The sequence below is a fragment of the Gasterosteus aculeatus genome, chromosome 11 (assembly GCF_964276395.1).
Source record: "Gasterosteus aculeatus chromosome 11, fGasAcu3.hap1.1, whole genome shotgun sequence".
In the NCBI taxonomy this organism is placed as follows: Eukaryota; Metazoa; Chordata; class Actinopteri; order Perciformes; family Gasterosteidae; genus Gasterosteus; species Gasterosteus aculeatus.
In genome coordinates, this window is record NC_135699.1 from 17,115,327 (window position 1) to 17,127,617 (window position 12,291).

The 12,291-nt window shown below is 48.4% G+C and overlaps 2 protein-coding genes and 3 non-coding genes across 7 annotated transcripts; all 5 read left to right on the plus strand.

The window, feature by feature from the left end:
* The first annotated feature begins 10 nt into the window (after window positions 1-10).
* Window positions 11-6,233, plus strand: slc25a39 (solute carrier family 25 member 39). 3 transcript variants are annotated; one of them, XM_040190320.2, is made up of 12 exons: window positions 11-287; window positions 1,522-1,623; window positions 1,713-1,772; window positions 1,943-1,993; window positions 2,577-2,686; window positions 2,783-2,850; window positions 3,092-3,216; window positions 3,316-3,489; window positions 3,949-4,058; window positions 4,399-4,480; window positions 4,569-4,649; window positions 4,878-6,233. In XM_040190320.2, exons 2-12 carry the CDS (start codon window positions 1,530-1,532, stop codon window positions 4,994-4,996), a joined length of 1,074 nt encoding a protein of 357 aa, XP_040046254.1. In that variant the 5' UTR covers window positions 11-287; window positions 1,522-1,529; the 3' UTR covers window positions 4,997-6,233. The 3 variants fall into 3 exon arrangements, with proteins under 3 accessions (XP_040046254.1, XP_040046255.1, XP_077940273.1); XM_040190321.2 differs by lacking the exon at window positions 1,943-1,993 and having other exon boundaries at window positions 69-287; XM_078084147.1 differs by lacking the exon at window positions 3,316-3,489 and having other exon boundaries at window positions 149-287.
* A 600-nt stretch (window positions 6,234-6,833) lies between these two features.
* Window positions 6,834-10,517, plus strand: rpl3 (ribosomal protein L3). The gene is made up of 9 exons (XM_040190326.2): window positions 6,834-6,975; window positions 7,561-7,753; window positions 7,962-8,130; window positions 8,478-8,613; window positions 8,808-8,994; window positions 9,079-9,341; window positions 9,426-9,521; window positions 9,940-10,059; window positions 10,409-10,517. Exons 1-9 carry the CDS (start codon window positions 6,847-6,849, stop codon window positions 10,451-10,453), a joined length of 1,338 nt encoding a protein of 445 aa, XP_040046260.2. The 5' UTR covers window positions 6,834-6,846; the 3' UTR covers window positions 10,454-10,517.
* On the plus strand, window positions 8,648-8,741 carry LOC120828530 (small nucleolar RNA U83B). Its single transcript, XR_005713548.1, has one exon. It is a non-coding gene; the product is annotated as a small nucleolar RNA U83B (small nucleolar RNA).
* LOC120828529 (small nucleolar RNA SNORA54) lies at window positions 9,612-9,741 on the plus strand. Its single transcript, XR_005713547.1, has one exon. It is a non-coding gene; the product is annotated as a small nucleolar RNA SNORA54 (small nucleolar RNA).
* Window positions 10,204-10,333, plus strand: LOC120828528 (small nucleolar RNA SNORA54). The gene has a single exon (XR_005713546.2). It is a non-coding gene; the product is annotated as a small nucleolar RNA SNORA54 (small nucleolar RNA).
* Window positions 10,518-12,291: the final 1,774 nt, after the last annotated feature.

Genomic DNA, 12,291 nt, shown 5'->3' on the forward strand with positions numbered 1-12,291 from the left:
GAAGTAGTTTGAGGTCGCTTGTGACTGACGCACTTAAACTTGTTTACGTGCGCGAGCTGCGTCGCACTACAGTGACGTGTCCACGAGGCGGCGCTAGAGCTCGCGCGGGGGTGCGTTCACTTACCAAACTGCCCCTTTCGAGATTTAGCCTGATTACAAAAGCATGTTTTCCGTAACGGAGAACCCGAATACGTTGCAGCGCGACCGCGTGGCTTAACGTTAGCGCTGCTTTCTGAAATGGGAGAAGGCGCTTCTGTTTCACAACGACACTGTCAGATAAAGTAGAGGTGAGTAACGATGGCTGCAATGGAGCTGGGCAGCTAAGCTAGCTAACGTTAGCTTTTCAGGCAACGCTGTTTCGTTAGCCGCGCCAGCTAACCGTAGCAAGCTAACAAGCTAAATGCCACTTAAATGTTGGCACTTACGTAAAGTTAACGTGACACGATGTGCATTTCACCACGTTTGGCACAATGACGTAGAACCCGACGTGTGCGCTTCCTTGAATGCCGATTAAGATTGAATTGATTTCATTGTGTTTGAGTGAACTGTGGTGACAGAAGCGGACGCAGTGTAACATAACGTAAGCTAACGTTAGCGCTGCTGTTTCCCACCTGCCGGCCCATCTAACCTTAGTTCTCCCCCCAGTGAGGCACGATGAAGGTCATTTAATCCACTGGTGACGGGACGTCCTCTCCGTTCATTGTGTGCGGGTGCACGTGGGATTTGGTGCGAGACAATTAACGTGGTGCAAAAATGCATCGTTTGAAAATAACGTATACGTCATTTTATGTATATGTAAGATGAACATTGACACTCATACGATAAGTAAATTAATTTCGTTGAGTGTAGCACAGTTGTTGAACGATGTGTAACTAAGTGATTGGACTGTAGTTATTTAGATTATTTGGTGGACAAAACTTTGAGGGCCAAATGGCTTCATCCTTCAGTAAAATACAGTAACAAGGTGAGCAAATGGTGACTTCCTGAACCAGGACACATTAAAACATAAACGTATCCATCAGAAACCTCCTAGGCTAAAAACACAAACCACTTCAGCTTTCTTTGGGGCATTTCTTCCCCCATCTGCATTCGTTTTAGCTCCATATCATTGTTAAACTGCCCCCTCCCTCGATGAGGAGGGAAGGTGAGGCTCTGACTGGCTGCGACATGCACCTCCGAGATAAGCTATCGTAACGTTTGTATGGCCGCTGTGTAACAACTACGCCTCGACTTTGACCAGGCGCCGACTTTACTGTGCAATCATGTAGTGATCCTTCATTTCACTTTCTGAAGCACAATACTTGGTGTTTACACCTGGGTGGGGGGGTTGTTTCTGCTCTCTGCCTCTGCCTCGCGTGGGAAACTAACAAAAACGTTAATAAAAAATGTATTCCACACCTTTTCAGGGTGGGGGGGGGCTTTTCTAATGGATTAGAGTAAACACTGACGTATTGTCTTCATTAACCTCCATTATTGTTGGGTCGCCCTTCTCACTGTGCGTGTCTGTTTTGGTTCTGGCAGGTGGCAGGATGGGCGAGCGGCCCGGCGGCTCCGGGGCTGCGATCTCTCCCGTGCAGCAGATGCTGGCTTCTGGCACTGGAGCCCTCCTCACATCTATTTTTGGTGAGCTCATGAAAACAAAGACTTAAAAAAATGCAAATCAGTCGAACACAAGAAATGATAATTTGTAATTTGTAATAATTTGCTTGCAGTCACACCGCTGGACGTTGTGAAGATCAGGCTGCAGGCTCAGCAAACCCCGTTCCACCAAGGTAGGTCGAGGGGCCTGTCTTCTTCTTCTGTGGTTTGAGATCACAACAGCTGCTTCTGAGTGTCGCGCCCCCCCCTCCTGTGTGTATCTGGAAGCTTTTCTAACCCCTCAACACGTGTCCTTTTGTTTCTTTCTGCCTTTCTCCGTCCTGCTTCTGGCTTTGTTTCGCAGCTTTAGCCCGTGAATCCGCTCCGTGGGGAGGCGTCATCCGCCCTTCCAAGTGTGAGTATTCGACCTGCCGCCGCCGCGTGCTGAAACACGCGCACAGTTGTTAACAAAAAATGCAACACCACTTTCCGTGTGCTCACCTGAGAAGCATCTCAAGCCATGAAAACAAAATTCACCGCTTTAGCAAATGGATTGACCGGTTTTCCTGCGGCTTGCATGTGCACATTGTTGTTCTCGCTTGTATCTGTTGGTTGTTTGCCGGCGGTTTGTTGTTTAGAGAACATTTTATTGCCACGGCACTTCTTCTCTCACGTGTGATACTTTAGTAGTAGATGTTGTGTCCTTGTTACCTGCAAAATGTCCACATCTGTAGTATGTTGAGCATGTTGTGAAATGAGTCTTTTTTTAGTTTCTTTGTGTTTGTTTGTTTTTATTGGGTCAATACACAGTGGCCGCGGCAGGGACGGCCCCCGGGTTATCCTCTCGGTGACTCTGTGGTCATTGCCGTCACATGTGTCACTAATCCGCTCTTGGATCTTACACTGTGAAACGTGCCAATATTCAGACTGATGTTCTTTGTGGTTTGTCTGTTATCTGTATTGACCCGTCGCTGACCTCCGGGTTCTTTGTCTCTCAGGGAAATGTTTCCTGTATTGTAATGGACTGATGGATCACATCTACGTGTGTCAGAACAGAACCAGTTGCACCAGCTGGTACAAAACCCCCACGCATTTCAGTGGCACGCTCGTGAGTACAATGAGCAGCTGCAGCTTGAATTCTGCTGGTCTTCTTACCCACAAAATGAATGAGCGCGTGCTGAATGTTGGTCTGGTCGCTCCACAGGATGCGTTTGTGAAAATCACTCGACACGAAGGGCTCCGGTCCTTGTGGAGCGGACTTCCTCCAACGCTGTGAGTGTCTAAACTCTCATCAGATGTTCTAACTGCTTGTATTCAGGTTGGCCAGAGATGAAATATACAAAGTGTTTCCCAATAATAGATTTCTTTCTGAAATGAAAACCACATTTTAAGAAAAGGTGCAGTTTGATGTGTGGTTGTTTGAGGTCCTTCTCCATAGTGAGTGTTTTACCAAACAGAAAAGCTCCCGTGTAAGTGTTGCTATGTGTTTAGAGTATTTCCTGTGCGTGTGCAGAGTCATGGCCGTTCCCGCCACCGTCATCTACTTCACCTGCTACGACCAGCTGCGGGACTTCCTGCGGTCTGGTCTGGGTCTCCAGGGCAGCTTCGTCCCCCTCGTGGCCGGCGGTCTGGCCAGACGTAAGTCCGTTTTTGTTTTTTGTTAACGCAGCTAGATGTCCCAACTTCAGGGTGTCAAACGGGGGTTGTTTTGTTTTTTGACTCCCCGGCGGTCTGCAGTGGGGGCCGTGACGGTGATCAGCCCCCTGGAGCTGGTCCGGACCAAGATGCAGGCCCGCCGGCTGTCCTACGGCGAGCTGCGGGTGTGCATCCGCTCGGCCGTGGCTCAGGGCGGGCTGCTGTCCCTCTGGAGGGGCTGGGGACCCACCGTCCTCCGGGACGTGCCCTTCTCTGGTGAGACGCGGCACTTACCCACGCGGTGAAGCATTGATCACAGGGAGGACAGATGTTACCGACGGAGGCTCATCCAGCTGCTCCTGAAGCATATTCAACAAACAAACACTGCGAGTGGCTCAGGCTGCAGGAGACCGATGACTAGTTCATGGGGAGGTTCTTTAACTAGTTCCTGCCTCTCGGGCCGACGGGTGTTTGAGCCTCAAAAGAAAATCATAAAATACAACGTATTGTTTTTTTCTACACGCAAAGTATTAGCGAGGAAATAAACACGTCCATCAGTTTCTTTCTAGTTTTATGCCTTTTTGCAGAAACTTCACTTGATGACTTATTTTAGCTTTTTAGCCTCTGACCTTTAGAATAGAAGGAACTGAAAACGACCTCAAACGGGGACAAGATGGGAACAACAACAACGACGACAACAACATCATCAGTTTCACACCCTGTTTGTATTTACAGCGTTCTACTGGTTTAACTATGAACTGGTGAAGGCGCAGCTGTGTGAAGAGTCCCAGATGACTCAGGCCAACTTCTCCATCAGCTTCACAGCCGGAGCCGTCTCTGGAGCCGTGAGTGCACACACACACACACACACACACACACACCTGCAATGTGACTACACACACACACACACCTGCAATGTGACCACACAGCTTCTATTTTTTTTTTTTAGAATTTCTATATATATGATTACAAATTGGACAGCATATTGAGAATAAAGCCGAGTCTTAGTTGACCGAGTTAAAGTCTTGTTCTCTACCAACACCATGACTTCCTAATACCTAATTAGGTGAAATAACCAGGTTGCAGCTGTTGGCGGCGTTTGGTTTCTACCAGATGTCATCGGGCGGTTTGAGGCGTGACGATCGGCTTCGCGGTATTTAATATAATATGATTTTGTCTGCGTAGGTCGCGGCCATCCTGACGCTGCCTTTCGACGTGGTTAAGACACGGAGACAGATCCAGCTGGGAGAAATGGACGCTGTGGGAGGTCTCTGCTTCTCGTCTATGTGGAAGGGAAATGTGTGTGTGTGTGTGTGTGTGTGAGTTCTAAACAGAAACGTCTCCTTTCCTTCCAGCTTCCTTGAAGGGAACCAAGTCCACGTGGCACATAATGAAGGACATATGGGCTGAGATGGGCTACAGAGGCCTTTTTGCAGGTACTCACGTCGGCCAACACATTTATTTGTAAATTGCGGTTTCGTTTCAAAATCACGGTGCAACAAAACTTTAACTTACATCGATGAAAGGTGATTCACTTCTACATCTGATCGGTTTCCTCATTTGCTATTTAGTTTGGCTGAACTGAGTCTAATCTTGGATCAAATGCATCCACACCCAAACATACCATGTTCTGTATACATTAAATAAATGTCTGTTTCCTGCAGGTTTCATGCCCAGGGTGATCAAAGTGGCTCCAGCCTGCGCCGTCATGATAAGCACCTACGAGTTCGGGAAGGCCTTCTTCCAGGAGGTGAACCTGGATCGCGAGCGCCTGGGAACCTGAGCGATCGTGTTGTCGATGCTGTCGTCAGGACAGCGAGAGCCACGTCTCTTCAGGCAGACCCCCCCTCCCCCCCCGCCCCCTCCTGTCCTCTGGGACGTCTGCTCTCTGAACTGTGATAAGAGCTGCACTTGACATCCGTTACCGGGCCGGAGAGATTCTAGATTCTCTCCTGGAACAGACTTTACGTGTGCTGATTATTTTGTGTTGCAACTTTAAACGTGTGTTTTTAAAATAAGAACATGTTTTCTTCAGGGCTTCAGCAACGGGGACAAACTGCGCTAAATCACACCTGTGTGCACGTGTTCTGATGATGATGATGGGGGAGTAAAATCCAACCCTTTTTTGGGGCTTAAGCTGCACATCAGTCCGGTTGCATGAGTCTGAGAAGGTTCTACTTCCCACATTGTGCATCGCCTGAGTCTGTGTTCAGCATCGGGTGAAGATAAGCTGGCCGCCCCCCACCTGAGCTCTACTGCACTTCTGCAGCAGAACAGCCAGACATCCGAGTAGAAATCTCTTTTGTGTACCGGATAGATTTTTATTATTTGTTGCACTTTACAAGTTCTGTAAAATTAAATCTGAAAGACAGTTTTTGATTTTATGTTTGGTTGAATGCTTCTTTTCTGACCTTAAATGGGCGACACTACAATCTAGAAAACACAACGCCTAATGCATCATTTAGCATTTGGTGTACTGATTATATTACAATAATTCAAGAAGCTTAGAGCACAATTTTCTGTGGAAACTGCAGCTGACAGCATCTTTAAAGTCACATCCTTCTTACATTTTGCAAAGACATGATGTGATCAAATACAGAGGTGACCGAGCCTTTTCAGTGGCTGCTCCAAACCTCTGGAATAGTTTACCGATCCATGTAAGAACAGCTCGGACCATTGCAACGTTCAAGTCCCTCCTTAAAACCCACTATTATTCATTGGCTTTTAATCCTAGTTGAGCTTTGATATTTTGACTTTGTTTTTCTCTACTGTCAGTTATTTTGTATTGTACATTGTGCTCTGTCTGTGTTTTATTGTATCGCTGCCTTTCGAGCTTGTTAAGCACTTTGGTCAACTGAGGTTGTTTTTAAATGTGCTATATAAATAAAATTGAACTTGAACTTGAACTTGAAATAAACACGAGAAGCTCCCCAAACTTTCCCCTGGGAGCGTGCAGGTGATGATGAAACGCTTTGAATGTGTTGTAACACTGCATCATAAAACACAATATTGCTGCCTCATTTGCCTTCTGTTTCTTTTTACCAATGAAATTGTATTACACGTCAAGACCACTTGATTTTTGTTATTTATTTTCTATTTAAAAGTTTGTCTATGGACACAATCATTTACATTATGTTTATGGTTGAGATGCCCCTTCATATAGGGCTTGAATATGATTACATTTTTAATCGATGGTTTTTACATGTTGCCCAGGGAGCAGTTAGGGGTTGGGTGTCTTGCTCAGGGACACACAGCCAGTGTTTGAACCACCAACCTTGCTGTTCCCAGCACACGTTCTCTACTCCGTGCACCACCGTCACCCATCATAGTTAAAATAGCAAAACACACTCATTGCTAAATTGTACATTGGATCAAATCCTTCAAAGTAACTTTTACAGTTATAATTATATTGTAAATAGACTAAAACACACTTGTGTTGTCTCTTAGCCTCCTAATTATGTGAAATACAATCAAGAAATATGGAAGACTTCTGTAAAGTACTTTATTGGAATTAAATATTTCTGAATCATAATTTGATTAGGATACTTATTTGTATCGTCCGAATGTTTCATTTAGATTTGCATTGTCGAACAGCGGCATCTAGCGCCTGATGGGTTGAATAACATCTTCAGGATGATCTTCGGGGGGCGGTACTCCCGTCGTCCCAGGATAGTCCCGTTGACTCTCGCGATATTTGCTCTGTATAAATACCAGAGTCATGCTCTTCAGCAGGCCTCTTTGAATCGGATTGGAGACACAATGGTAAGCGCTAACAAGCCGCATTTGTACTGTGGACAGCGATCCATAGGCCATCCGACGCATCCTTCACAATTTACCTACAACAACCACTGCTATTACTCGTATACTATATTGTTTTTACTGTCCTTTATATATTTTTCGTTCCTGTCAGTCTGATAGCGCTGATTCAAACTTGCTTACACCAGCCGCCCTGAATCCAAAATGGCAGTTTGCACAGGCCTCTTTTCTGCTACTCTTACTATTGTGACGTTGTTATTGGGTGTGTTTTTTACAATGTACCAATTAATGTATCTAACCTACCGAACGTAAACTTCTATGATGGCCCAAATTGTTAGTTTGACAACTAGCATTAGCTAGCTCGCTTGACGGCTAACGTTAACACGTTTCTTTTACGTTGCTTATATATCACTCCGTTAAACCAAACGTTACAGTATTCAGAACTTGATCATGTTGATGGTAGAAGTTACACCGGCACCGTAACGCCGCGACGCCAACGCGACAGCCGAGCCCTCCTAGCTTAAAGCTAAGCCATGTAGCTCAGCATCGTGGTTAGCTAAAGGCTAACGGCTACCGTCTCTTCCCTTTCAGTCTCACCGTAAGTTTTCGGCTCCCCGCCACGGATCCCTGGGCTTCTTGCCCCGCAAGAGGAGTCGTCGTCACCGCGGCAAGGCCAAGAGCTTCCCCAAGGATGACCCCAGCAAACCCGTGCACCTGACGGCCTTCCTGGGCTACAAGGCCGGCATGACCCACATCGTGCGTGAGGTCGACCGACCTGGTTCCAGTGAGTGGAAGTTTTTTTAAGACGCCGAGCGCCTCTGATCGTCACACGTTTCGTATTGTTGTGTCTATGATGATTCTACCGACGGGCGGACATAATGGGCCCGAGCCCTTGCTGATTGTCGCGTACTGAGCACAGTCCACATCGCGACTTGACGCACTGCCTTTTGCGTATGTGAAAACCCAAACTCACTACGTGTGTTTGTCTGCAGAGGTGAACAAGAAGGAGGTGGTCGAGGCTGTGACCATCCTGGAGACCCCCCCCATGATCGTAGTTGGCGTCATCGGTTACGTGAACACGCCACGCGGCCTGCGCTCCTTGAAGACCATCTTCGCCGAGCACATCAGTGACGAGTGCAAGCGTCGCTTCTACAGGAACTGGTGAGACACAAGACGATGCAGACAAACTCTGAAGCAGGTGTTAGTTGCCCAGTGGAAATTTTCAAGACTTGTTTTCACTGAGCGAGTCTAACATTGCGGTGGCCCCTGTGGCAGCTCCGCTCAGGTGCCAAGTGCCCTGATGAGCTCCGGGCTCCTCTGGCCAGTGGAAAGCGCTTCTTAGAAACTGTGCCATGAGCCAAAAAAAACCCATTAGCTGGTAAAGCGCCCCCCCCCCATGTTTACGTGGCGAGGGAGGGCGAGCAGCTACGCACTGTGTTCTTCCGCTGGCCCTTCGGGGTTATGAGGGACCAGTGCCGACCTGTCTTCTCTCCGCTGCGTGCGCTCAGGTACAAGTCCAAGAAGAAGGCCTTCACCAAGTACTGCAAGAAATGGCAGGACGATGATGGCAAGAAGCAACTGGCCAAGGACTTTGGGGCCATGAAGAAGTACTGCCAGGTCATCCGCATCATCGCCCACACACAGGTTAGTTTGGTCCTGAGGTTGGAGGTGTTGTCTTTGTTGTCAGTGATGAGACCACGGATCTTGCGTCAGGCATGGCGCCCGACTAACATGAGGATACATTTCCATGCTGCCTTCCTTCTGAGACTACGCAGACTGGCATGTCTCTGTGCCGCTTGTTGTTGCTGCTGTTCTCACCCGCCTTCACATCCTTGCAGATGCGACTGTTGCCCCTGAAGCAGAAGAAGTCTCACCTTATGGAGGTGCAGCTCAACGGCGGCACCATCTCCGACAAGGTGGACTGGGCCCGCGAGAAGCTGGAGCAGGCCGTGCCCATCAACACCGTGTTCACCCAGGACGAGATGATTGACGTCATCGGCATCACCAAGGGTCACGGATACAAGGGTAAGAGCAGCGTTCATCAATGCGCTGAAACTATGAAATCTGCCTGTGGCTGGTGATAACCAGAACTCTGGTCCCCCCCCTCAGGTGTCACCAGCCGTTGGCACACCAAGAAGCTCCCGCGCAAAACCCATCGTGGTCTGCGTAAGGTGGCCTGCATCGGCGCCTGGCATCCTGCCCGCGTGGCCTTCTCCGTGGCCCGCGCTGGTCAGAAGGGTTACCACCACCGCACAGAGATCAACAAGAAGATCTACAAGATCGGCCAGGGCTACCACACCAAAGACGGGAAGCTGGTGAAGAACAACGCCTCCACCGAGTACGATCTGTCCAACAAGAGCATCAACCCCCTGGTGAGTGGCCGTGAGGCCTCCAGCGCCTCTGTTACATCGTCGCAGCTGGAGTCAAACGCTCAAAAGTGTTTGTTTTAATTACAGGGAGGATTTGTCCACTACGGCGATGTGACCAATGACTTCGTCATGGTGAAGGGCTGCGTTGTGGGGACCAAGAAGAGGGTTTTGACTCTGCGCAAGGTGAGGACACGTGTAGTGAACGCATCTTCCCAAGGGCCTGACTGCTACGGATTAGTTATATGAAGCCAAGCTTTAGCGTGCTGCTTCTCTACGCACTGTTCGTAATCTGGTTCACTCTCAGTATGAACTGTGGGTTCCATTCCAGTGCCATAGTGCGCTCCATTGAGGCAGGGGAGCAGAGCTGCTGTGACTGCTCCCTGTTCACTCTCTGGAAACAACCTCCATGTTGGTATTCAGTGTAGTGTTCATTGTTTGACTGGATTTCTATTCTATCCTTTTATGAAACCTTAATTTTCCATGAGCTTTAACATGGAAAGTGCACCTCACTGGTCCCGAGAGCTCGCGTGTGTTAAAAGATGCAGCGTTAATCCTCGTGTTCCTTCAGCTGGTGTTAACAGACTCGTTTCCTTTCCCTCAGTCTCTGCTGGTGCAGACGAGCCGTCGTGCATCCGAGAAGATCGACCTCAAGTTCATCGACACCACCTCCAAATTCGGTCACGGCCGCTTCCAGACCGCCGAGGAGAAGAAGGCGTTCATGGTAAGACTCACTCGAGCCTCCATGTGCACTCAAGCAGCTTTTAGAGTCTCTGCAAAGATGAGAACTGGCAGCAGATGCCTGATAATGTTACTTGAACAGTTTTATCCTGATGTCACAAATCCAACTCTACTGTAGCGCTTCTCTACGCACTGTTCGTAATCTGGTTCACTCTCCGTATGAACTGTGGGTTCCATTCCAGTGCCACAGTGAGCTCCATTGAGGCAGGGGAGCAGAGCTGCTGTGACTGCTCCCTGTTCACTCTCTGGAAACAACCGGCTGCTGAGCCGCTTCGTGAGCCGCAGCGTTCTAGGACCACTGCTGATGTTTGTCCTGTTTTCTGTCCTCACAGGGACCACTCAAGAAGGACCGTATCGCCAAGGAGGAGACTGCCTGAAGTCCTCACCGGTCTCTGCCGCCGTCGCCTGTCTGCAGAGTTGTTTAATAAAAAAAGAAACTGATTATGTCTCAGGAATTCATTTAAATGTGTTTCTGTCCCATGAATGTAGTTCGTTTTCTAAGCTAATTTGAGTCTTTGTTCCATTCAGTGTGGTGAATAAGATTCTGACTGCTTGTGTAGTTTGTAAAGTGGGTGACAAAGTAAAGGTCAGACATGCAGAAATAAACCTGGTTCTCATAGTAAAGTTCTCCATGCAGGGAAAAAATTATTGAAAGCCTTAATGTTAATTCTTGCAGTCTTCAGAGCAACTAAACTTAAAATGCACAATCTTATAAACTGCATTTAGCAAATCTGCAACCTGTAAAGACGTGAAATGCTCACTTACAAAACGTGAAGAGTTTTTACGAAGAAAATAGAAGTATAACTGTTCAGAATTGGTCTTGCAGGTAGTTAGATCAGAATCAACTGTGTAGTAAAGACTCTGGGGGGGGGGGCCTCCTCCATGCAGCAGTGATGGACGGGTGGAGCCGACGCGGCAGCTTTCACCCGGCTGTGCGTCCTTGAGCCGTCCGGCTGACAAGTCTTTGGCACTCGGTGTAATTAAGCTGCGACATCATCAGCCTCCTCACGGCCAAAACTAAAACCCTTCAGGTGATGAGGACCCCCCCTCCCTCCCAGAGGGGGGCCTGAGGAGCCTCCACAAGCCGTAATGATGTCCGGCTTCTCTGCATAATATTCAGCCCTCGTAAGAGGTCCTTCAAGGTCCGTCCTGCCTCGGGGGGGAGGGGGGTGATGGGGCTCAAGGACGGGTCGCTCTTATCAGCAACCATTTCAAGGGTTTGACGTTTTCCAAACCAAAGCAGAATATATCCACTAAAGGACATGACCCGAAGCCCTGTCAGTGCTGTGGAGACGGGCCTGCTGTTGCATAACACCCCCCAGTGGCGCTGACCTCTGCCCTGCTTCAGAGCTGCACTCCAAGCTCCCACACAGCTCCTCTTTACATAATATGGGGGGGGGGGGAGGTTGTGGCTCAGGTGATGGAGCTGCTCGTTACCACAAAGTGCTTTATTTTCATTATCTGTCTAAACGTCTGGATGTAAAGTGATTTGAGTACATATAAATACATAGAAGCCGGTCCATTTACCCCGGGGAGGGGGGGGGGGGTCCTTTACATGCGCTATCCTGCAGAGGAACGTCACGTCCTGTTGCAGCAGCTGTTGCTAGCGGGACAGCAGCCAGGTAACCAGGGTGCATGCTGGGACAGCAGAGAGGAGCTTGAGTTGTGCGTGCGCGTGCAGTGGTTTGTATGCATAAGTGTGTGTGTGTGTGTGTGCGCGTGCGCTGGCACAGTCACCGGCAGTGTGGTGCTGCAGCGCCGCTCCACCTGACGGAGGCCCTCGGCCGCTGGTGGTGTGAAGGCGACTCGGGGTCTGTTGTCCTGATTCTATGAACGCAAACAATGACCAACGTCTCAAAGTTACTTCTGCGTTTGTGCTCATGTCCCCTTCACGTGCACAGAAATCCTTTGAGACTAAGTGACACGTTGGACACCAGGACGCTGCTGTTTGATGTAAACTGAACATCTGGGGAGTGTCAAACTAGTGTGCAATTGCATGCTGGGAGATTGTGATCTGATAAACGACTAATGAAAATTATCCTTTGAGGACGTGTTGGAAGTCTTTCATCCTCAGAGGTTAATGGGATGCTGCATCTATCATATCTATCATATATCTATCATACAGTATATAAATATATATACAGATGTTTATGCCAAGTGGACAATTGGCTCCTTAAACAGCAGCTCGTATCAATTGCTGCAGCCAAAGAATCCT

Bases quoted from the DNA above. Each gene is read 5' to 3' on its own strand.
- slc25a39 (XM_040190320.2), top strand. From the start codon at position 1,530: ATGGGCGAGCGGCCCGGCGGCTCCGGGGCTGCGATCTCTCCCGTGCAG. The intron at 3,217-3,315 runs GTAAGTCCGTTT...GGCGGTCTGCAG, and splicing joins GGCCGGCGGTCTGGCCAGAC to TGGGGGCCGTGACGGTGATC. The intron at 4,650-4,877 runs GTACTCACGTCG...TGTTTCCTGCAG, and splicing joins CTACAGAGGCCTTTTTGCAG to GTTTCATGCCCAGGGTGATC.
- rpl3 (XM_040190326.2), top strand. From the start codon at position 6,847: ATGATCTTCGGGGGGCGGTACTCCCGTCGTCCCAGGATAGTCCCGTTG. The intron at 7,754-7,961 runs GTGAGTGGAAGT...GTTTGTCTGCAG, and splicing joins GGTCGACCGACCTGGTTCCA to AGGTGAACAAGAAGGAGGTG. The intron at 8,131-8,477 runs GTGAGACACAAG...GCGTGCGCTCAG, and splicing joins CGTCGCTTCTACAGGAACTG to GTACAAGTCCAAGAAGAAGG.